The sequence below is a fragment of the Anomaloglossus baeobatrachus genome, chromosome 3 (assembly GCF_048569485.1).
Source record: "Anomaloglossus baeobatrachus isolate aAnoBae1 chromosome 3, aAnoBae1.hap1, whole genome shotgun sequence".
In the NCBI taxonomy this organism is placed as follows: Eukaryota; Metazoa; Chordata; class Amphibia; order Anura; family Aromobatidae; genus Anomaloglossus; species Anomaloglossus baeobatrachus.
In genome coordinates, this window is record NC_134355.1 from 135590777 (window position 1) to 135615055 (window position 24279).

General features: G+C 46.2%; 2 protein-coding genes across 2 annotated transcripts in view; both read left to right on the top strand.

The window, feature by feature from the left end:
- LOC142296190 (interferon-induced, double-stranded RNA-activated protein kinase-like) overlaps window positions 1-24279 on the top strand; it is a 166739-nt gene that overhangs the window by 48094 nt on the left and 94366 nt on the right. The window contains exons 7-8 of the mRNA XM_075339493.1: window positions 9623-9698; window positions 22503-22597. Coding sequence (XP_075195608.1) covers window positions 9623-9698; window positions 22503-22597 — 171 coding nt within the window. The remainder of the gene's footprint in view (window positions 1-9622; window positions 9699-22502; window positions 22598-24279) is intronic.
- On the top strand, window positions 12832-17242 carry LOC142296191 (uncharacterized). Its single transcript, XM_075339494.1, has 2 exons — window positions 12832-13520; window positions 15634-17242. Exons 1-2 carry the CDS (start codon window positions 12878-12880, stop codon window positions 15894-15896), a joined length of 906 nt encoding a protein of 301 aa, XP_075195609.1. The 5' UTR covers window positions 12832-12877; the 3' UTR covers window positions 15897-17242.

The following is a 24279-nucleotide window of genomic DNA, read 5'->3' on the forward strand; positions in this document are numbered from 1 at the left end:
CTGCCAAAAGTACCAATACCTGGTTTAATACCCACAGTATCACTGTGCTTGATTGGCCAGCAAACTCGCCTGACCTAAACTCCATAGCGAATCAATGGGGTATTGTCAAGAGAAAAATGAGAGACACCAGACCCAACAATGCAGACGAGCTGAAGGCTGCCATCAAAGTAACCTGGGCTTCCATAACACCTCAGCAATGCCACAGGCTGATCGCCTCCATGCCACGCCGCATTGATGAAGTAATTCATGCAAAAAGAGCCCCGACCAAGTATTGAGGCATTTGCTGTACAGACTTTTCAGTAAGACAACATTTCTGAGTTTAAAATCATTTTTTCAGTTGGTCTTATATAATATTCTAATTTTCTGAGATAATGACTTTTGGGTTTTCATTGGTTGTGGGTCATAATCATCAACATTAACAGAAATAAACACTTGAAATAGATCACTCTGTGTGTAATGACTCAATTCATTACAAAAAGGGAAACGCATAGGACACGCTCAGCCCCAAGGCCTTAGGTGATACTCTGAACCGGGCCGGACTAGTCCGGGGATGTCAGCGGTGGCGGGGCCTGGCTCCGTGACCCTGGCGGTGTCTTTCTTCAATAAAGGGGATGATGATGGGAGTTATATTTACAATAAAATAATGTTTGTGACGCCACCTGTGGTTGTTCGGCTATGTGGGCCTCCGCTGCGCTGCGTGTTTCCCCGCAGCAGGTGGTGATAGCGCAGCTGAGGTGTTCTTGCTCCCCACAGGTGGAGCGGGACCCTGGGGAAACCGTTGGAAAGTCTATTTTGGGAATCCGGTGGACTTCAGAGTGCAGGGTCGAGTTAAGGACAATAATGGACAAAGACAGCAGTGTCTTTACATCCTTCCTTTTACTCCGCAACAACCGGTGAAGTCCGGGGAGACTGGTACAGGTGATGCAGATGTACCGCCCCAACAGCAGTCAAACCGTTCGGATCCGGGTGTTGCTGCTCGAGGGTCTCAGGACTCGGGGGCTCGGGGTCACTCTAAAATGTGATGGGGGGTTATTTACAAGGGATTAGATAGTTCATAACGCCACCCGTGGTGTGCGGTAATATGGAGTACTGCCGCTGCCGATGGGAGTACCAGGGTTGATGGAATGGGGGCAGCTAGATGACGTTTTCCCTCCACGGGTAGGATAGTCCCTGGGACTCTGGATGGTGGAATGGATTGCAGGCGAGCGCAGGCTCACTGGGGCAAGGGGTGATCAGGTACTCACTCAGAAGGAAAGCAGACGCTGACAACATAGTAAACCAAGGGTGCCGCTGCCCTCTTGGGGGAGCTCGTCCGGGTTCCTTCCCCTACAGCACTGCCTGATGGTCCGGAGCCTGCCTTCGTGCACAGATTTTAGTAGTCCAAGTGGCCCGTAAGCTTGGAGCTGTCCGGGCCCCGCTCCCCACTTTTTGGTGTGAAGGAGCTGTGCTCTCAGGAGCTCACGCTTGGGATTTCAGTGGGCTGCTTTGGTTGGAAAGCCCTATCCCCCTCATTGCGCTAGTGCCCCCGATCTCTGAACTTCGTGGTAACAGTCCATAAAGGCCCTGTCCTCCGCAGGTTAATTGCCGGGTTGCTTGAAGCCTCTCCCCGACCTAGGGTCCAGTACCCCGACATGCTTTCGGTCCCAGACCGGCTATTGTACTGCTGCTGACCATCCTACTAGACTAAGCCAGGCACCCAGTCATAATATCCCGCGACTAGGTCTCCGACTCCTCCGGGTTCAGACCTCAGTCTGCAACCCAATCTACTTCTCCCCTGGGAGCTCCAACTCCCAGCTTCCCCAACCTCCTCACTGCTCGAGGACTACCACTGCTCTGACTTGACACCTCCCACCTCCCTGCCTGAACCCTAGGTGGGCGGCCCTATTCCAGCTTAGCAGCCCGCTGGTGTGCCTGACAGGGTGTGGTGCGAAGTGTGATTGGGATTTTGGATGCTGATGGAGGCAGTACCGCAAGTTGGGAACCCAGAACCAAGAGGGGTTGAGTCCTGCACTAGAGATAAAGAGTGTGCAGTACCCTGTGACGACCTGACTAGTCCAGGGGCGTCACAGTAGTGATCCGGTTGGCCTGGAAGTGGTTGGGGGGTATCTCCCTGGCCAGGTGAGTATTGAAGCCTTCTCACTACACTCTTCTGCTCTCCTACAGGACCCGCTGTGTTAGTCAAACGGAGGCCCTCTCTGCTGGGACTTATGGTACTACCCTTTACCCGTATGGTAGGCTGCACGGACCTTCTCAGGTGCTGCTCTGCTGGCAGCAGCTCTGGGTCCCTGATGTGCGGCTGTACCTTCGGGTTGTTGTGGGGCCAGGATACTTGCAGTCCTCCTGTCCTTCGGATTTAGTTACCGGAACTCGAGTACCCCAGGCATCCACGGACTCCGATGTCCGGTCTTTAGCGGTTTCTTCTGAGGTGAGCCGGTTCAGCTCCGCTCCCCAGAATCTTCCTCCTGTGCCTCTCTGCAGAACTCTCTTTTCTGGGCTCGGCTATCTTAGCCCCAGACCCCAGGTCGCTTGTCCGCACTACTCCAGCTCCTCACTCTCACTCCTCTCTCTTCCACGGTCAGCTTCCAACTGTCACTCCTCTAGCTCCTCCCGCAGGTCAGAGCTTCTGGGAAACTCCCCAGAACACCAGGTTTAGAGCTCCCTCTGCTGGCCCGGAATAGGAACTGTGTTGAATGTAGGTACTTCTGGCCAAGGGACTCCCCCTCTTGCTTCCAGGCTTAGTATTAACCCTTGTGGGGTAACACTACTGTGGCAACCAGACCACTGGGGTGCCACACTTATATTATATAAAGTTTTTGATGATATTCTAATTTTTTAGATGCACTAATAAATACAACATTAGTATTGAATTGTGCTATCAATGTATATTAGATCGCTAAATGCAGATTACTACCTGTCTCAATTTTACTAATCTAATTACTACTGAGACTGGTCCCTGACATGTATTTGGCCAGTGCTTCCTCGCTTTCTCGAAGGCCTCTTTTACACATCCATTTTTTCAGTACGTGTGACGTCCGGAGACACGGACACACGTAGACCCATTAAAATCAATGGGTCTGTGCACACCTACTTGTTTTGCCATGGACCGTGTGTCCGTGTGCTCCACATGGCGACATGTCTATTTTTCTCCGGCAGCACTGATGTCACACAGCTTGCACACTGTGTGATCCATGTGACATCAGCTTGACACGTACTGGAGAAAACATGTGTCTTTGAAATAAAATGTTTTTCTATACTTGCCTGTCTCCAGTCCTGCTGTTTTTGGCGCTGCTGTCACTTGCTTCCGGGCTTGCTCATTATGCTCATGCATATTCACTGCACCGTGCACCCGCAGATAGCAGCACTGGACACAGGTGAGTATAGAAGTTTATGCTGTCTGTGTGCTATGCGGATGTCACATGAAAAGCACGCTGACGGCACACGCTGACACACACACAGACACACACACACACACATACACACCAATACCACAGAACGTGCAAAACGTGTCTGTTGTGCATGGACGTGTGAAAGAGGCTAAGGAAGCAATCTGCATTTAGGGATCTAATCTAAGTTATTAACACAATTCAATACTAATGTTGTATCTATAATTACCGAGTGTTCTTTTCATCTAGCAGCAGAGGCGATGTGCCACTGCACTATCACTCTCACTATTAATGGACCGCTTACAGTGATCCCTTTTTCCATCTTCTTATCCACCAATGTAAGCCAATATCGTATGATTTTTAAAATTGAAGTTCTTAGCACAACCTCTTTTAAATAAAACCCTTAAGGCCCCGTCAGACACAGAGATAAATCTTTGGCAGATCTGTGGTTGCAGTGAAATCATGGACATATTGTTCTATTTGTACACAGCCACAAACCTGGCACTGATTGTCCACAATTTCACTGCAACCACAGATCTGCCACAGATCTGCCACAGATCTGCCACAGATCTGCCACAGATTTATCTCTGTGTGTGACAGGGCCTTAACTCTCCTTTCCTGGACCTCAGCCTCCAAATCTGGACTATTCAGGTCGTCACAGGGTACTGCACAATCTTCCCTCCCCATGCAGGATTCAACCCCCTATAGTTCTGGGTCTCTATCCTGCAGTACTGCCTCCACCAGCAAATCAAATCCTAGATACACCTTGCACCACACCCTGTCAGGCACACCAGTGGTCGGCTTCAGCTGGAATAAGGCCGTTCACCTAGGGGTTAGGCAGGGAGGTGGGAGGTGTCAGGAGAGTCGAGTGGTAGCCCTCGAGCTGAGAGGAGCCCTGAGGAAGCTGGGAGTAGTGGCTCCCAGGGGAAGCAGACTAGGTCGCAGACGATGGTCTGGACCTACAGGAATCAGACCCCTAGGTGCCTGGGACCTGTCAAAGAGGACGGTCAGCAGCCTGGTCCTATCACCGGTCCGGGACCAAAGGCACGGCGGGGTACATGAACCCTAGGTCGAGGAGAAGCTTCAGGCGACCCGGCAATTAACCTGTGGAGGACAGGGCCTCTATGGACTGTTCCCAAGAAGCTCAGAGATCAGGGGCACTAGCACAACGAGGGGGATAGGACTTTTCAAACAAGCAGCCCACTGAAATCCCAAGCGTGAGCTCCTGAGAGCAGGCTCCTTCACTTAGCTATAGTGGGGAGCAGGGCCCGGAAAGCTGCAAGCTGACGGGCCACAATGGACACTTTAAGTTAATGTGCCAGGAGGCAGGTTACGGACCACCAGGCTGTGTGGCAGGGGACGGGACCCGGACGAGCTCCCCTCGAGAGACAGCGGCAGTCAGAGACTTGGTTTACCCGATTGTCAGTGTCTACTTTATTGCTGAGTGAGTACCTGATGAACCCCTGCAACCAGCGAGCCTGCGCTCCCCCTGCACCTCACTTCACCATCCAGAGTCCCGGGACCTTCCCCTATCCGTGGAGGGCAACGACACCTGGCTGCTCCACTCCATCACCACGGGTGCTCCCAGAGGCAGCGGCGGTACTCCCAATTACCGTACACCACGGGTGGCGTCACAAACTATATCTCCCCTGTAAATACCCCCTGATACATTTGAGTGTGGCCCCTAGCCCCCGGGTCCGGAGACCCTCGAGCCACGAGTAATCACCCCCCAACGGATCCGAGCGGTTCGACCGCTGCCGGTGCGGCACACATCCATCACAGAGACCCAGGTAATAAATAACACTGTAAAGATTAACCTCATAACGACGGCCGTACGACTTAAAGCGGCGGCAAAACAGGGTACTTATTCTGTTCCGCCGCTTTAAAGCGGCGGCCCGAAAAAACCCTGTAGCGCCCCCCAGCGACCGAAAATCTCGGGGGTTTCAGCTACCGGGGGTAGCTGAGACCCCCCAGATTATGAATCGGGGTGTTTTTTTTGGACCCCGATCATGTGATCGGCGGTATACACCGTATACCGACGAACACATGAAAAAAAAAGAAATGGCCGGTAAAACTGATTTCTTTTTCATCTGACATGATCAAACATGTCAGATGAGAAAGAAATCTAACCCCCTAGTGCCCCCAAAGCCCCCGGTACCGGAGAGTCCCCCCACCCCCACCGGACATCCAAAATGGCGCCGAAGCGCACAGAAAACTGCCGCCGGCGCCGGCTCTGCAGTCATTTCCCTCCGATCTGAAATGATCAAACATTTCAGATCGGAGGGAAATGTCCTCCCCCTGACCCCTCCTCCGGTCCACCGGAGCCCTCTGGTCACCGGAGCCCCCTCCGGTTCTCCAGAGCCACCACCCCCCTCCCCCCCCCCGGAGCGTGGAAGATGGCGGCGCACAGCGCGCGGCCGCCTTCATTCTGCTCTTTCTGCCGCATGTGACACGTCACATGCGGCAGAAAGGTGTCCCCAGGTCCCACTAGGTAACCCCCCGTCACCCCCCCCCCCCCCAGCCCCCGGTTATACGTTACCTGTCTGCCGCTCCGGGCCCGCGATCGCCGCCTCCTTCTTCAATGCTGGCGGCGCATGCGCAGACAGCGGCTGTCAGCTGGATCCCTGCAAGCAGGGATCCTGCTGACGTCGCTGATGCACAGGCTCCACTGTGGACCGGGGGAGGGTGAGTGCAGTGATCTGCAGCCACACTCCTCACATGGAGAGGCTGCTGTTCCAGAAAATGGGGGGTACGTTCTGTGAGCGTGCCCCTCATATTCTGGAATGAGGTTACTGCAGGTCACTCTGCCCTAAGTTGGACCGGGGCAGTGTGAGTGCAGTATTCTCAGATTACTGCACCCACACTGCTCATGGAGAGCTTGCTCTTCCAGAAAATGGGGGATACGTTCCCTGAACGTGCCCCCCATATTCTAGAAGATCCAGAGTCGCCGAGGGACCTCCAAAATGGATTACAGCGGCCGGAATTTCTTTATTTTCAATAAATTGGTAAAAGAGGAATGTTTCGGGGAGTGTTTTTTCAAATAAATTTTTTTTTTGTCTTTTTTTTTTCTATTACTGACTGGGTTAGTGATGTCGGGTATCTGTTCAGATGCCGTGACATCACTAACCCCAGGGCTTGATGCCAGGTGACATTACAGCTGGTATCAACCCCATATATTACCCCGTCTGCCACCGCACCAGGGCGCGGGATGAGCTGGGGCGAAGCGCCAGGATTGGCGCATCTAATGGATGCGCCACTTCTGGGGCGGCTGCGGCCTGCTATTTTTAGGCTGGGAAGAGTCCAATAACCATGGCTCTTCCCACCCTGAGAATACCAGACCCCAGCTGTCCGCTTCACCTTGGCTGGTGATCTAATTTGGGGGGACCCCACGTTTTTTTTTTTTTTTAAAAAACGCCTGGGGAGCCCTCCAAATTGATCACCAGCCAAGGTGAAGCTGTCAGCTGTGGTTTGCAGGCTACAGCTGTCTGCTTTACCCTAGCTGGCTATCAAAAATAGGGGGGACCCCACGTCGTTTATTTTAATTATTAATTTTTTGGGGGGCTAAATACAAGGCTAGGCACCCTTTAGTGCCACATGAAAGGCACTAAAGGGCGCCAGCTTAGAATATGCAGGGGAATGGGACGTTATATTTGTTTGACATCTATCCATTCATCCATTGTAGCATTTTACGCTGTGTGCCCACAATCAGGGTTTGCAGCGTTTTGGGCGCAGAGTGTTTTCCCTGCGTCCATAGCGCTGCGTTGTGCAGTAGAAGCACAGTGGAAGGATTTTTAGAAATCCCATGCCCAATGTGCTTCTTTTCTCCGCAGCATAAACCGACCTGTGGCGCAGCTTCCCAAGCCTCAGCATGTCAATTTATGCTGCGGAGATGAGTGTTCTCTGCAGGTAGCATAGAGCTCCACAGCGGCCTGAACCCAAATCGTGGGCTTGGGCAGCTGCGTTCTCCCGTGGACAACACTCACATCTCTGCAGGAGGCTGACACTGTGTACTAGATGCCGTGTCGCTGGATCATGGCCACATAGCCTAACAGTGAGACATTTGTTGCTACAGCAACATTTTTGTGAAGTACCTGTGGATTCAAAATGCTTACTATACTCCTGAATAAAATCCAGTTTCCAAAATGGGGTCACTTGTGGGGGTTTTCTGATGTATAGGTACCCAAGGGGCCCTGCTAATGTGACATGGTGCGCGCAATTTATTTCAACTTTTCCAGAATTCAAATGGTGCTCCCTCCATTCCAAGCCCTCCCATTTATCCAAACAGAGGTTTTTGGCCACATGTGGGGTATCCCTGTGCTCATAAGACATTGGATAACAACCTGTGGGGTCCACGGTTTGTTGTTGTCTCTTGAAAAAGTGAGAAATTTGATGCTAAAGCAACAGTTTTGTGAAAAAAATGAAAATTTTCAATATGGCAACCTAAGCTTATCAAATTCTGTGAAGTACTCGTGGATTCAAACTGCTCACTATACACCTTGATAAAAGCCTTGAGGTGTCTTGTTTCCAGAATGGAGTCACTTTTGGGGGACCGCCACTGTTTAGGCACCTCAGGGGCTCTCCAAATGCAACCTGGCGTCCGCTATTGATTCCAGCCAATTTTGCAGTCACATGGCACTCCTTCCCTTCCGAGCCCTGCCATGCGCCCAAACAGTTGATTTCCACCACATATAAGGTATCGCCAAACTCAGGAGAAATTGCACAATAAATGTTATGCTGAATTTTTTCCTTTTACTCTTGTAAAAAAAAAAGCTACCTGGTTGAAATAACAATTTTGTGGTAAAATTTTTTTTTTTTTTTTTCATGGCTCAACGTTATAAAATTCTGTGAAGCACCTGAGGGTTCAGGATACTCACCAAACATCTAGATAAATTCCTTGAGGGGCCTAGTTTCCAAAATGGGGCCACTTGTGCGGGGTTTCTGCTGTTTAGGTACCTTAGGGGACCTCCAAATGCGACATGGTGCCCGCAATCTTTTTCAGCCAAATTTCCTTTCTAAAATTCAAATATTGCTCCTTTCGTTCCAAGCCCTCCCATTTGTCCAAACAAAGGTTTCAGACCACATGTGAGGTATCACCGCGCTCATAAAAAAGTGGTTAACAAACCATGAGGTCAAATTTTTGGAATTACCTCTTGAAAAAGTGAGAAAATTGATGCTAAAGCAACATTTTTGAGAAAATTATTAAAATTTTCAATATGACAACGTAACGTTAACAAAATCTGTGAAGTACCTGTGGATCTAAAATGCTCACTATACCCCTAGATAGAAGCCTTGAGGGGTCTAGTTTCCAAAATGGTGTCACTTGTGAGGGATTTCTTCTGTTTAGGTACCTTAGCGGACCTGTAAATGCAACATGGTGCTTGGAATCTATTTCAGCCAAATTTGCTTTCCAAAATTCAAATATTGCTCCTTCTGTTCCGAGCCCTCCCATTTGTCCAAACAGAGGTTTCTGACCACATGTGGGGTATCGGCGCGCTCATAAGAAAGTGGGGAACAAGTTTTGAGGTCCATTTTGTTGTGTTATTTCTTCTAAAAGTGAATAAATTTGGGTTAGAGCAACATTTTTAGGTAAAATTTAATTTTTGCTTTTTTTCATTCCACATTGCTTTTGTTCATGTGAAGCACCTGAAGGGTTAATAAACTTCTTGAATGTGGTTTTGAGTACTTTGGGGGGTGCAGTTTTTAGAATGGTGTCACTTTTGGGTATTTTCTGTCATCTAGGCCTCTCAAAGTCACTTCAAATGTGATGTGGTCCCTAAAAAAATGGTTTTGTAAATTTTGATGTAAAAATGAGAAATCGCTGATAAACTTTGAACCCCTCTAACTTCCTAACAAAAAAAAATTTTGTTTCCAAAATTGTGCTGATGTAAAGTAGACATGTGGGAAATGTTATTTATTAACTATTTTGTGTCACAGAAATCTCTGGTTTAACGGTATAAAAATTCAAAAGTTGAAAATTGCTAAATTTTCAAAATTTTTGCCAATATTCAATTTTTTTCATAAATAAACACAAAAAATATTGTCCTAAATTTGGTACTAACATGAAGTCCAATATGTGACGAAAAAACAATCTCAGAATCACCGGGATCCGTTGAAGCGTTCCAGAGTTATAACCTCATGAAGTGACACTGGTCAGAATTGCAAAATTTGGTCTGGTCATTAAGGTGAAAATTAGCTCCGTCACTAAAGGGTTAATAACATTACTTCATATTTCTTTTTAGTGCCGGTGGTGACATAAGTGGTAACAAAAGCGTTTCTGAAAATGGATTCTCTGATTCAGCATCTGCAACGTCTGAGGTATTCCCAAGTAAATGAACAAGTAGAGATGATTATTATGTACAGAGCTGTGTTCTCACTTGAGCATATCGATAAATGTGCATTATTTTATTAAGCTTCTAGATTATTATCTAGATAGTAAATGACCACTAGCAAGGCTGATATACATTGTGTTGTCTCACTTATTATTATTTTATTGTTAAAGGGAATCTGCCATCAGGTTTTTACTATTGAATCTGCATGATGTAGGGGTTGACACCCTGATTCCAGCAGTGTGTCACTTGCTGGTCTGCATGTCATAATTTTGACACCATCATGGTTTTCTCTGCTGCATGTCTGTCAATGCTCAGTATTCTGAGCCATGTATAACAGCGGGGTTACAAAAAGCAGTTGACTGGTAGGCACCAGACACATAGTCCTATAGTGATAAAATATTGATTTTATTGCGATTACGTCACAGGCACCGATGGGAGTAGGAAATGATTCTTCAACCGCCAGCGCACATTAAATCTCCCTGTCAGATATTTACAGCGGGATTTAACTGGTTAACAACCGCGTGTGGATTGCCAATGCTAGAGGTACATGATGGCGGATTTAATCCATTGTCACATGCGGGGATTGATGCATGCTCAGTGTAAATATACATCATATGTCGTGAAGGGGGTAATCCCCACTCCAAATATCAACCTAATGTTTCCATGTCGGCAGCCCAGACTACAAATAGTTGCCACTCCTGTTTCTCACCAACATACAATATACTAGGTGGATATTCTGTGCGGGAATCAAAAGAACAAGAGGCATCATAACCAGTTAACATGATAATGACCAGGCCAGAAAGAGCCTCAATAACCTCTACTCTTTCCAGTTGCCCTAACATTGTCATTTTTTGACTGATGTGACTGTATGAGGCTTTGTTATAACCGGGACTAATTGTATTATTTTAGTGTCATTTTGGGGTACACGTAATTTAAGATATACAATCATGTCCTTAAGTTTTGGCACCCTTGAAATTGTTCCAGAAAATAAAGATTTCTCCCAGAAAATTATTGCAATTACACGTTTTGTTATTCATATGTTTATATCCTTTGTGTTTATTGGAACAACACGAAAAAAAATAAGAAAAAAAGCAAATTGGACATAATTTCACCCAAAACTCACAAAAAATTTCAAACAAAATTGTTGGCACCCTCAACTTAATATTTGGTTGCACACCCTTTGGAATAAATAACTGCAATCATTTGCTTCCTATAGCCATCAACAATCTTCTTACATCACTCACCTGAAATTTTGGACACTTCTTTTGCAAACTTCTCCAGGTCTCATATTTGAAGGTGTCTTCTCCCAACAGCAAATTTAAGATCTCTCCACAGATGTTCAATGGGATTTAGATTTGCAATCATTGCTGGACACTTCAGAACTCTCCAGCGCTTTGTATCCATCCATTTCTGGGGGCTTCTTAAAGTATGTTTGAGGTTATTGTCCTGCTAGAAGACCCATGACCTAGGACGCAAACCCATCTTCCTTACACTGGGCACTACGAGGCGACTCAAAATCCTTTGGTAATATTCCATGATGCCTTGAACACAGTCAAGACACCCAGTGCCAGAGGCAGCAAAACAACACTAAAATGTCTTTGAACGTCCACCATATTTAACTGTAGGTACTGTGATCTTTTCTTTACAGGCCTCATTCTGTTTTCGGTACACAGTAGAATCATGTGCTTTACCAAAAAGGTCTATTTTGGTCTCATCTGTCCACTAGATACTTTCCCAGAAAGATTTTGGTTTACTCACATACATTTTGGCAAACTGCAGCTTTTTTATATCTCTTTGTCAGCAGTGGGGTCCACCTGGGTCTCCTGCCATAGCGTTTCAAATTTTGATGGATAGTTCAGGCTGCCACTGATGCACTCTGAGACTGCAGGATAGTTTGAATTTCTTTGTAACTTGTTGGGGCTGCTGTTCTGAACTGGTAACCGTGGACAATCACAAAAAAAATCGCATTAATCAGGAAAAAACAAAACCACAAGAGTAGTTGGAAACTAAGCTGACCGCAATCCCCTATCTATCGGACAACACTAGAAGTAGCAGTGGGATGTTCCTAACACACCTAGACACCTCTTCACTGCCGGAGTAACTAGCTACACCTCAAAGATAGAAATGAGGAATCCTAACTTGCTTCGAAGCAGTCCCCAAAGGAATAGCAAGCCCCCAACATGTAAATGACGGTGATGTAAGAAAACATACTACATAGATAGAAAATATAGATCAGCAAAGGTGAGGCCCGACTTACTAGATAGGACAGGACAGATAACTGATTGTGGCTAGCATAAAACCCTGCAAAAAATACCAATCTCCTGATAGGAAAAAGGATCTCAGACCACTGGGTCTCTCCCCCACTATATCAGGTACTCTTGTGCCAGACACTTTAAACAGAACTGCAGATATAATGGGAAGAAATAAAATCACAGAACAAATAATATTCTAAAGTTCAAATACTTCAAACATGAACAGGGAGCAAGCTCCCTTTCTTGATGGAGGAACTGCACTGCTCACAAAAGCAGAAAGATAGATCCTCACATACAAGTAACCAAATACAGAACCAAATGGACTAAACAAGTATAAGCTGAGTTTTTCAGCCCATTTTTTTATGCTGAAAATGGCCCCCTCGGCTTATGCTCGAGTGAGGGTCCCGCAAACAATTTTTCTCACCTGTCCTCCGTTCCCTCGGTGTCCTTACCTGCTTCTTGCAGTCTGCAGGCACATAGACCTCTCAGTGATCTCGTCCGGTGCACGAAGCCGCAAATAATTTTTCTGTGGTTTCCACAGCTGACTCCAGTCTTACCATGGACTTTCGCTCCCATGATGAATCGTGGTTGATCGAGCTAGATAAAGCACTGGCTGAAGTTAGCGGCACTGCAGTGGAGACGGGAGGAGAGAGTGCATTGTCTGAAAGTGTGCAAAACTATAGATCCTTACTTCAAAAACGTACCAGGGCTTGGTGGAACAAGGCGTTTCTCACCAAATATCTACAAATGGGGCTCATTCCACGGGGCCTACGGGTACAAGTGTGTACAAGTGTGTCCCTCATTTCAGGTTGATAATTTATCCATCAGAACGCGATGGGAGGATTTTTCCAGTGCCTGTTCGAGAGGGTTTTTAAATCTTCTTATTGAGCTTGACACAGCCTCGATTTTGGAAATGGAGACAGAGATGGAAAAATTACTTATTACCATTAAGGAGAATATGTCGAGCGATGCCCTATCTAAATTCACTGCACAGAATGAAGCTGATCTGCTACGCTGGGAAAAAGAAATAAAAACCGTAAAAATAAAAAAATTTTCACGTGATCAAAATGATTTTCAGCTAAATCGTGTTTATAAATGGCGCTCCAATACTCTTGGACGCCGGTCAAGATCACGATCTTTCTCCAGGACGAGGGGAACGAGTGCAGACAGCGGATGTACCTTTCCTGGCCCCAGTGAAACTGATGAATCTGATGCAGAGATTGGCCATTCTAGTGGTATCGTCACGAGATTTAAGTCAAGACAACAACCCTCTAATGTGAATAAGCGCAGAACACCTCAGGTAATTAATCTGTCTCAACATCTCCTCTCCACTTCCCAAATCGATGTGCTGTCAAGGGGACTTTCCGTTTCACCATCTAATGCCTTCCATTGTTTTACAGCGGTAAAGGATTTATATATTTTTGCACGGAAAGTCATTCTCACCAAATTACATAATAGACGTACACAACATTTTTCTGGACCATTGGATTTGAGGGAACAACAGGCCATACAGGATCTTGAGGAGCTGCTGGATGAAGCCGCACCAAGCACCTTAGGTGAGTTTCCATCCTGTGCTATGCCCAGATCAACAAGGTTTCCCCCTTTGTCTGTTTGCCCGGCCGTTGAGATATTCACTAAACTTGTGATATCCGATTTTGAACATTTGTCCAGGAGACATCGGTATGACAATTTAACTCATGCCGAGAGATTGGCAATCGAGTCCCTGGACAAACTTGATGACATCGTAATAAAGCCTGCAGACAAAGGGGGTAACATTGTGATCTGGCCAGCCGTCATGTATGAGAAAGAGGCGCTTCGCCAATTACGTGACAAGTCCACATCCTCGGCAAGGCTTGTGATCAAGGGATCATTAGTAAACAGGTAGTGGAGGGACTCAAGGTACGTTTTCCTAAAACACCTACTTTTTATTTGCTGCCTAAAATCCACAAAGATGCCCTTTGTCCTCCTGGTCGTCCCATCGTGTCCGGCATTGAGGGGCTGTGTCAACCTATATGTCAATTTATTGACTATTATTTGAAACCTTTGGTTGAGACACTCCCCTCATATGTCTGTGACACGACGGACGTTCTTAGGAGGATAGATGGCATCTTTGTGGACAATAACACTCCACTTGTTACAGCAGACGTTGAGTCCCTCTACACCTGTATTCGCCACGAGGATGGCCTGAAGGCTGTTGAATATTTTTTGTCAACTTCCGGTCGGGATGGCCCTTTCTGTGACCTAATCCTTGAGTTGCTCCGTTTTGTCCTCACCCATAATTTCTTTTTATTTAAAGATGTACACTATTTGCAGCAGCACGGCACCGCCATGGGCGCGGCCTGCGCGCCTTCGTACGCAAACCTCTTCCTAGGTTTCTGGGAGAGGGGTTTGCTTTGCGACGGGGGCGGGCCGGCCGATGCCCATGTGCAGTGCTGGCTGCGGTACATTGATGATTTGTTTATTTTGTAGACGGGCAAGACGGAGCAACTCGACGAGTTCATGGAACGACTTGGCATGAATTCTTTTGGGATTAAACTAACCCATAAATATGATAGTAGGTGTCTGGATTTCCTTGATATTGATATTCAAATTGGTGAAGATAGGAAGATCCAGACTAATGTCTACCGTAAGACGACTTCGGTTAACTCCCTCCTTCATGCCTCGTCGTCCCATGATCAGTGCACTATTCAGGCCATCCCCACTGGCCAATTTTTACGTATGAAACGTATCTGCTCGTCTGACTCTCTGTTTGAGGAACAGGCGGCAGATTTACAAATTCGGTTTCAAGAGCGGGGCTACAGTAATAGGAGTATTAAGCGGGCTTATCTACGAGCGAAGCATACCCCTCGATCCACTCTTTTATATAGTAGTGGGGCGAAACCCGGCGGTTCCTCAAATCCTAGCCAAATCCGTTTTATTTCCACCTACAATCACGAGTGGTCCAATATGCGATCTATTTTGAGCAGGCACTGGAATGTTCTCCTTTCTGATTCTGTTCTATGTGACCTTTTACCCAAAAGCCCCTCAATGACGCCTCGCAGGTCACGTAATTTACGTGACATGCTTGTACGGAGTCACTACGTTCCTAATCGACCCACCACCTTTCTTGACCTTGGTACTCCCCTCAGGGGCTGTTTCCCTTGCGGCCATTGTCTGGCCTGCAGCAATGTTCTTCGGATTTCTTCCTTCACCTCTGCTGATGGTTTGCGCAGCTTCGATATATGCCACTATGTATCGTGTGGTACCAGCAACGTGGTATATTATGCCACGTGCGGGTGCCACATGATATATGTGGGTCTTACTAGTAGGGAGCTGCGCAAGAGGGTGAGGGAACATGTGAGGGACATTGCTGCCGCCCGGACAGTGGTTGACATTTCCACTCTTAAAACCCTCCCTCGCCACTTTCGTGTTTTTCATGACTGTGATCCAACATCCCTGAAAGTCAGGGGTATTGATGTTATACATGGGGGGGCGAGGGGTGGGAATATACGCAAAATACTCGCCCAACGTGAAACACGCTGGATTTATACCTTAGGTACACTGTCCCCGAGGGGGCTTAATGAGCATCTGAGTTTTGCGCCTTTCTTACGATGACTGCTCTCTTCTCTGACCTTCCTGGTTTCTGTGCCTTGTTTTTAATGTTATACAATTTTTGTATTTTCATTTTAGATCCACTGATTTTTTTCTGCTGGCACTCTTCTGGAACCACACTTCTGACATTGAACATCGACATGGATTTTTGTCATATATTGATTATCTTCCTTCTTGTGCCACGACTGGGACATCTGAAGCAATATTGTATTCTCTATGTTATACTTATGTTTTTTCACCAGTGTCACTGTGTTTATATTCATATTTTTATGATCATGGAGTTATTGTATAATGATTATTTCCCTCTTGTGCCACGATTAGGAGATCTCAATTTACATTGAACATCCTGTGACATGAAGTTTATGTATATTATACACTGGTCATTCCTCTCCTGTGCCACGACTTGGGATGTTTTCTGTGATATTGAATAATCTGTGCTACAGTATATGATCTCCTTATGTGTTATACTGCTCATACTTATTTAGTTTAACTTTGATATGGAACTCATGTATTGTGCATTGATTACCTTCCTCTTTGTACCACGACTATGACACTTGAATTAATATTGAGGGTTTGATGTTATAATAAATGTTTGTTTTTTTTTATCAGTGGCACATTGTTCATAATTACCCATGTATATCTTTGATATTTATCATGTATCTTCCTCTTGGGTCACGGCTAGGACCTTTTAAGTTACATTTAAGACTTTATGTCACAGTTGATGTTCTCTTATTACTGTTACATTGCATATTTACTTATCCTTGTCTTCTTATGCTCGCTCCCGCCCCTCCTCCCCCCGTCGGCGCGGTTGCATCAGTGACCTGCTGGCCCGGCTCTGTCGGCGTCATCATCGCCTGCGCACGTGCGCGGTTCGTGGGTGACGCGTCCCCGCTTTCCGCACATGCACGCTACCTAACAAAGAAAAAAAAGGGCGTTGACTGCTGACAGAGCTGGTCACCGGCCGCGATTGGTCCGGCCACGCTGACAGAGTGGGGGTGGAGCAGTTGGAGCATGGGAGCACCATGTATAAAAACACATGGCTGCTTCACAGGGTTCCACCTCCCCCTGATGAAATAATCTTATAGCTGAGATTGTGAAAGGTATACGTCAGGGCTCTCTCTGGGGGGTCTGCTCTGCTGCTTAGCAGGCCGGCTTTGTGCACTTATGGGTATGTTTACTTAAACCGGCTGGGATTCTATTCATGCATTCATGTCTTTGCATTTAATCTGACTGTTCATTGGCATCCACTTAGCACCTCATGGTGGCTAAACCTGTTTATCTTTTTATAGCTTTTTTGACTGTTTAACTATTTGACTCTGTCACTGCAGAAGTTGCTGTTTCACCAGCATCTGTATTAAGCACTGTTTATTAGTGATTAGTGAGACTTGGATCCTATTTTATATATTTTATATATCTCTGTTATTACAGAGTATACACTGTTATCATTGTGCTTATCCAGAGCTGTTTTTTTCCATCTGTCTATGTGTAACAATTGTCAAAATTTTACACCATGCTCTTTATGTGCAGGATGCCTTGTTCATGTTTTTGACCCAGTCTGTTATTTATTCATTTTACTTGTGCCCTATATGTAATTGTCATCTAGTACATCTATATTTTATCTGCCGGCCTGTTTTTGCCGCTGATTCCTTTGTGCCAGTTGCTATTTATTAAACCTATTTGCACTTTACTCCTTGTCCTCCAGTCTTTGTTTGATGTTCAGAGTGTGCTCAGACAGGTGCCATGCAGTGGCTTTCCTGCTTCTTTTTCATTGTTTGTTTCTCTTGCATATTAAACAATTTTTCTCACCTGTCCTCCGTTCCCTCGGTGTCCTTACCTGCTTCTTGCAGTCTGCAGGCACATAGACCTCTCAGTGATCTCGTCCGGTGCACAAAGCCGCAAAGCATTCAACTGCAGTAAAGTGCTGACAGCAGAGGTGGCAGCCCTGTGTAGAGGACGCAATCATGGAGTGGTTTATGTGCCTGCGGTCCGACTCCTCCCTGATCGTGTCCCGTACGCAGGGCTGCTGCCGCCACTGCTGTCAGCATTTTACTGTAGTTGAATGTTTTGTGGTGCCGCAAAACGTTCAACTGAAGTAAAGCCATGACAGCATCCTGCAGCGGCGGCCCAGTGCACCGGGTCATATCACCGAGAGGTTTATTTGCTTGCGAACTGCAAGAAGCAGGTAAGGGCACCATGGGGACGGAGGACAGATGAAAATATTTTTTTTATGTGTAAACAATGGCATAATAGGGGACAAGAAGGGAACTGGTATGAGGACATTACTAGAGGGCTTATTACTAAGTAAATGGACACCTTACTGCAGTGCACATTACTAAACTATGGGCAAATTACTATAGGGCAGAAGGATGGGACATACTACATTTTATTGGTATATATTTTTATTTTTGAAATTTGCCAGTCGCTGCTGCATTTTTCAACCCTCGGCTTGTACTTGAGTCAATAAGGTTTCCCATTTTTTTTGTGGTAAAATTAGGGCCTCAGCTTATACTCGAGTATATACGGTACTTCCCTTATGTGCAGGGCACAGTTGCTTAGGTATACATGATTAGGACCACTCATATAAGGACACTTAGTTTCTAGTGGTCGTAACAGGATAACCACACTACATTTCTAATTTAAGGTATTTGCTAAGATTATTATTGTTACACCTACTACTTATTGATATAGAAGCTTAGAGATGGGAATACCCCTCTAATGCTTTTCTGTCATGTCTTCATGATGTCAGAATAATAAAGTAGTCTACATTGCTCTATTAAGTGAAAAAAGAATGGAACGTTGATTTTACCTTGGCAGACCCATTAAGTCCTCAGACGTCCATTTTTGGCGTACAAGTGCTATCCGTGTTTTTCAATACGTTCAATCACATATCCGTGATTTTCAACAGACCGAGTGGTCCATGCAAACTCGCCGGTACATGTGAAATTTCTATCTCTTTATATGAAGGAGTTGTCCAGGGTTGGGATTTAAGTCTGCAGTCACTCTGACTGCTGATTTGTAAATTGTCATAGGGTGAACTGTCAGGATTTTCCAGTGCTGACACTGGGAACGTGCAGGCATGTGACTGCAAGAATGCGATTTGCATAAATGTGGTCAAGTGTCAACTAGATGTGCAAGGACTCGCACAATACAAGTGAATTGTGTAGTACAGATTGCATAATTACTGTCATATGACCGCCTGCTGCAAGCAGCAGAAAGTAAGGAGTCAGAAGGCTACAGGCAGAGTGACTGCAGACTTGATCCCCAAGCCTGGACAACCCCTTTAATTGCAGAAGATCATTATAATAGTCATTTATTTTCAAAGTGCCATTTTAATGTTGTCATAAATGTCAGGTTATTTTTGCTATTAGATCTTAGAAGGATGGATACTATAAGTGCATGTCTGATCAGGAAATATCATTATGGAAAAGGCATGCACTCAAGTGTTCAAATACAGCTGCATGTACAGTGAAGGAAATAATTATTTGATTCCTTGCTGATTTTGTAAGTTTTCCCACTGACAAAGATATGAACAGGGTAGGTTACATAGTTACATAGTTACTTAGGTTGAAAAAAAGACCTAGGTCCATCTAGTTCAACGTTCCTCCACCAGTTCTACATTTGGTCACTAAGTCATTTATAACCAACAATGTTGTGTACTGAGGAAATCATCCAGCCCTTTTTAAAAGCTGTTGTAGTATCTACCATTGCGACCTCTTGTGGGAGGGCATTCCACAGTCTGACTGCTCTAACTGTAAAGAACCCTTTCCTATTTAGCTGTCGGAATCGCTTTTCTTCCACTCGCAGTGTATGCCCCCTGGTCCTTAGTATTGTCTTTGGAAGAAATAAGTCATGAGCCAGTCCTTTATATTGACCACACATGTATTTATACATATAAATGAGATCTCCTCTGAGACATCTTTTTTCTAAGCTAAACATATCTAACTTTTTCAGCCTGTCATCATATGGGAGGCCTTCCATTCCTTGTAGTAGTCTAGTTGCCCGCCTTTGAACTGACTCTAACTTCTGTATGTCCTTTTTAAAATGTGGAGCCCAAAACTGGATCCCGTATTCCAGATGTGGCCTTACAAGTGATTTATAGAGGGGTAAAAATGCATTGGGATCACGGGATGTAATCTCTCTTTTTATACACCCTAAATCTTGTTTGCATTAGCAGCTGCTGCCTGACATTGAGTGCTGCTGCTCAGCTTATTTGTAATGAGAATACCCAAGTACTTCTCTTGTTCTGTAGTCCCAGGTTTACTTCCATTTAATGTATACGCAGTTATAGGATTACTCCGTCCTACCGTGTTTCCCCGAAAGTAAGGCCCTGTCTTACATTAATTTTACCCCCAAAAGTCCCACCCTGCCTTACTTTCGGGGGAGGCCTTACATTGGAAAAAAAATGACAATCCTCCCCCCTGCAGCCTCTCCATTGTTTGAGATCCGGCATCCACCCCTTCCTCCCCCCTGCAGCCTCCCCATTGTTTGAGATCCGGCATCCACCCCTTCCTCCCCCCTGCAGCCTCCCCATTGTTTGAGATCCGGCATCCACCCCTTCCTCCCCCCTGTAGCCTCCCCATTGTTTGAGATCCGGCATCCACCCCTTCCTCCTTCCTCCCCCCTGCAGCCTCCCCATACAGTGGTTCTGCCCCCCACTCTGCCACCACACACACTGACACATACGGTACCGGTACAGCCCCACACGGCACCCACACACATATCGTACCGGTACCGTACACACACACACACACACACACTGACACATACAGCCCCATACGGCACCCATACACATACCGTACACACACACACACACACACAGAGTTTCGGAACTTACCGAAATCGGAGCGAGCCTGCAGGTGGTGACGTCGCGGCTGATTTCGGCCAATCAGCTGCGAGCCGGCTGACTGGCCAATCGCAGCTCGAGCTGAGGGCCAATCAGCTGCGAGCCGGCTGACTGGCCAATCGCAGCTCGAGCTGAGGGCCAATCAGCTGCGAGCCGGCTGACTGGCCAATCGCAGCTCGAGCTGAGGGCCAATCAGCTGCGAGCCGGCTGACTGGCCAATCACAGCTCGAGCTGATGGCCAGCAGGGAGCCTTGCGGGGGCCATTCACCGGAGGCGGACCACGGGTGGCACGAGACTGGAGAAGGCCTGGATGGAGCGAGGGAACAGCGGCAGCGGTAAGTTCCTGTACTTTCCCCAGGGACCCCCACCCATATGCGGCCTTACATTACGCCGCGACCACCACCAATAGGCGGCCTTACATTCCCCGGCCCCCCCCGCTACCCTGCCTTACAATCGGGGGGTGCCCTACATTGGCGGACCCCCCCGAAATCCCCACCCTGCCTTACTTTCGGGGGGGTCCTACTTTCGGGGAAACACGGTAGGTGCATAACTTTACATTTATCAACATTAAATCTCATTTCCCAAGTGTCTGCCCATTCTGACATCTTATCCAGATCTTTTTGTAATATTGTACTATCAAGGTCAGTTTTTAATATCCTACATAGTTTGGTGTCATCAGCAAAGTCTTGACACTTTACTATCAATCCCATCCACAAGGTCATTAATAAAAGAGATTAAAAAGAATCAGTCCTAGCACAGATCCCTGTGGCACCCCACTGCTGACTATAGCCCATTTAGAGAATGTGCCATTTATGACTACTCTTTGTGTGCTATCTTTTAGCCAATTCCTTACCCAGTTACATATAGTTTACACTAGTCCTTGCTTCTAGAGCTTTAGTAGGTTAATTTTAACAATGAGAGAATATCCAAAATAAAATCCAGAAAATCACATTCTATAAATCATATAAATTTATTTGCATTTTGCAGAGAAAAATAAGTATTTGATCCCTCTGGCAAACAAGACTTAATACTTGGTGTCAAAACCCTTGTTGGCAAGCACAGCAGTCAGACTTTTTTTGTAGTTGATGATAAGGTTTGTGCACATGTCAGAAGGAATTTTGGACCACTCCGATTTGCAGATCATTTCTAAATCATTAAAATTTTGAGGCTGTCGTTTGGCAACTTGGAGCTTCAGCTCCCTCCATAGTTTTTCTATGTGATTAAGGTTTGGAAACTGGCTAGGCCACTCCATGACCTTAAGGTGCTTCTTTTTGAGCCACTCATTCATTGTCTTGGCTGTATGTTTTGGGTCATTGTCATGCTGGGAGACCCAGCCACAACCCATTTTTAATGTTCTGGCAGAGGGAAGGAGGTTGTCACTCAGTATTTTACCGTACATGGCTCCATCCATTGTCTCATTGATGAGGTGAAGTAGTCCTGTGCCCTTTAGCAGAGAAACACCTCTAAAACATAATGTTTCCACCTCCATGCTTGACAGTAGGGACGATGTTCTTAAGGTCATAGGCAGCCTTCTAATTCGGATGTTTGCTTTCGGTTTCACAAGCGCACTGCGCATGGTCAGAAGACTCCTGTGGTTCCGAGCATGCGCAGAGCGCGTCTAAAGTCGGCAAGTAAACACCCGGATAAAAAGGCTGCACAAATGAGAGGTTTGCACGCGCGGGATCTCCAGGAGCTGAGTGGGACGTCGCTCATGTAAATCCATGGTGATACTACGGAAAGCATGCAAACGTCCACGGGGCTAAGCAACACCCTGGGGACTAGACACTCTGCTTATTTACATGGGGAACACGTAAGTTCTAAAACTTTTTTTTATAGATTCATATTACACAATATTACAACACAGGGATGGATAGGAAGGGGTTTCTAGGCCACACATCACCCTGCTTGTAGGTTAGAGTGCATATTTGACCTGACAGGTTCCCTTAATTATAGACTGTTCATGTATTTGTCAGTGGGCAAACTTACAAAATCAGCAAGGGATCAAATACTTATTCCCTCACATTAGGAATTCTATGAAATTGGTAATGTCATACATATTAATACTGAAAACTGATTCTAATTGTCTATTTGATTTTGTTACTAGTGCAAACATGAGTATTTTGCGTTACTCAATCAATTCTGCCAGAAGCATAATTGGACAATTGGATTTGTGGCTAGTGGACCAGATAATTTTCAACAGTAAGTAAAGTAATGAATTATGCTCATTTATTTTTTTTTTTTAGAAGAAATTAAAAGTCAAGACCTCTATATAATAATTGATAATACAATCACTGTATATTCAACATCAAGTTACAACCTGTTTAGAAATCGTTGCACTCAACAAACGAGTTTTGCTCCTTTAGGCCCGTTTCACACGTCAGTGAAAAACACTGACGTTTTTCACTGGCGTGTAAAACACGCACATGTCCCTCCGTGTGCCGTGATTCACGGCACACGTGGAACACGTGGATTGTCTAAGTGCAATCTGGGCTCCGTTCTCCGTGGTCCGTGATTGCACTTAGTAATCAACTCACCTGCGCCCGCTCCCGCTCTCCATGGTGCTGATTGCTCCCGCGGTGCAGCATCCGGCCGGCGCTGACCCCCGCAGCAGCTGCTTCTGGGTCGGCTGTGTCGTGCATCATGAATATGCGCGACAATAATGAGCCGGCTCAGAAGCAGCAAGCTGCACGGGCTGCAGAGGACATCGCTGGACGCCGTGTGAGTTAAAATGTTTTTTATTTTAAAAGCACATTTTTTTCTGGCACGTGTTTCACGGACCACACCACTGCGTGGTCCGTGGGACATCAGTGATGCCAGAAAAAAATGGACATGTCTCCGTGCGGCAATCACGCACACGCGGGTAGGCCGCACGGAGACACGTGCAGTGAAAAATCACTGACGTGTGAGCAGACCCATTCATTATAATGGGTCTGCGTATGTCAGTGATTCTGGTACGTATAAAAAAAAACACAAACGTACCAGAATCACTGACGTGTGAAAGAGGCCTTAGGCTCGCTTCAGACGTCAGTGATTCTGGTACGTTTGTGCTTTTCTTTATACGTACCAGAATTACTGACATACGCAGACCCATTATAATCAATGGGTCTGCGCACACATCAGTGATTTTTCACTGACCGTGTCTTCGTGCGGCGTACACGCGTGTCCGTGATTGCCGTACAGAGACTTGTCCGTTTTTTTCTGGCATCACTGATGTCCCACGGACCACACTATGGTGTGATCCATGAAACACATACCAGAAAAACACGGACATTTAAAATAATGAACATTTTCAACTCGCCTTTCTAGCGACGTTCTCTGCAGCCCCCGCTCTCTGGAGCTTCCTACCCAGCTCATGCATATTCATGAATGCAGTCAGAGCCAACCTGGAAGTAACTGCAGAGAGCGGTGGACGGACACTACAGCGCTGGAGACTTCAGCACCATGGAGAGCAGGATTGGGGCAGGTGAGCATACGTCCATGTGCAATCACGGATCACGGATTGCACATGGACAACCCACGTGTGCCGTGAATCACGGAACACGGAGGGACATCTCCGTGTTTTACATGTCAGTGAAGAAAGTCTGTGTTTTTCACTGACGTGTGAAACGGGCCTTATGGGGTGTTTACTGCCGTGTTTAGAAGGGATGTTCCAACGATGCTTGTTTTCAAACTATCAGCCCGTCTAAATTCGCCATTCATGTAAAAGCTCGCTCATACCACCGTATAAATCGGAATGGTGCAAACAGATAAAAACAAAAGGTTTTGCATTAGGACCAATGTTATCTAATGGGGCAGTGCTGATGCTGATATCAAAACATTGGGCGATAAAATGACAGCATGCTGTGAATGAGAAACTGTAAATGCTCCTGTAAAAGATTAAT

Excerpts from the sequence above, each read along its gene's own strand:
- LOC142296191 (XM_075339494.1), top strand. The coding sequence starts at position 12,878 with ATGGAGACAGAGATGGAAAAATTACTTATTACCATTAAGGAGAATATG. Across the intron at positions 13,521-15,633 it reads AGCCGCACCAAGCACCTTAG|ATCCACTGATTTTTTTCTGC; the intron begins GTGAGTTTCCAT and ends TTTTCATTTTAG.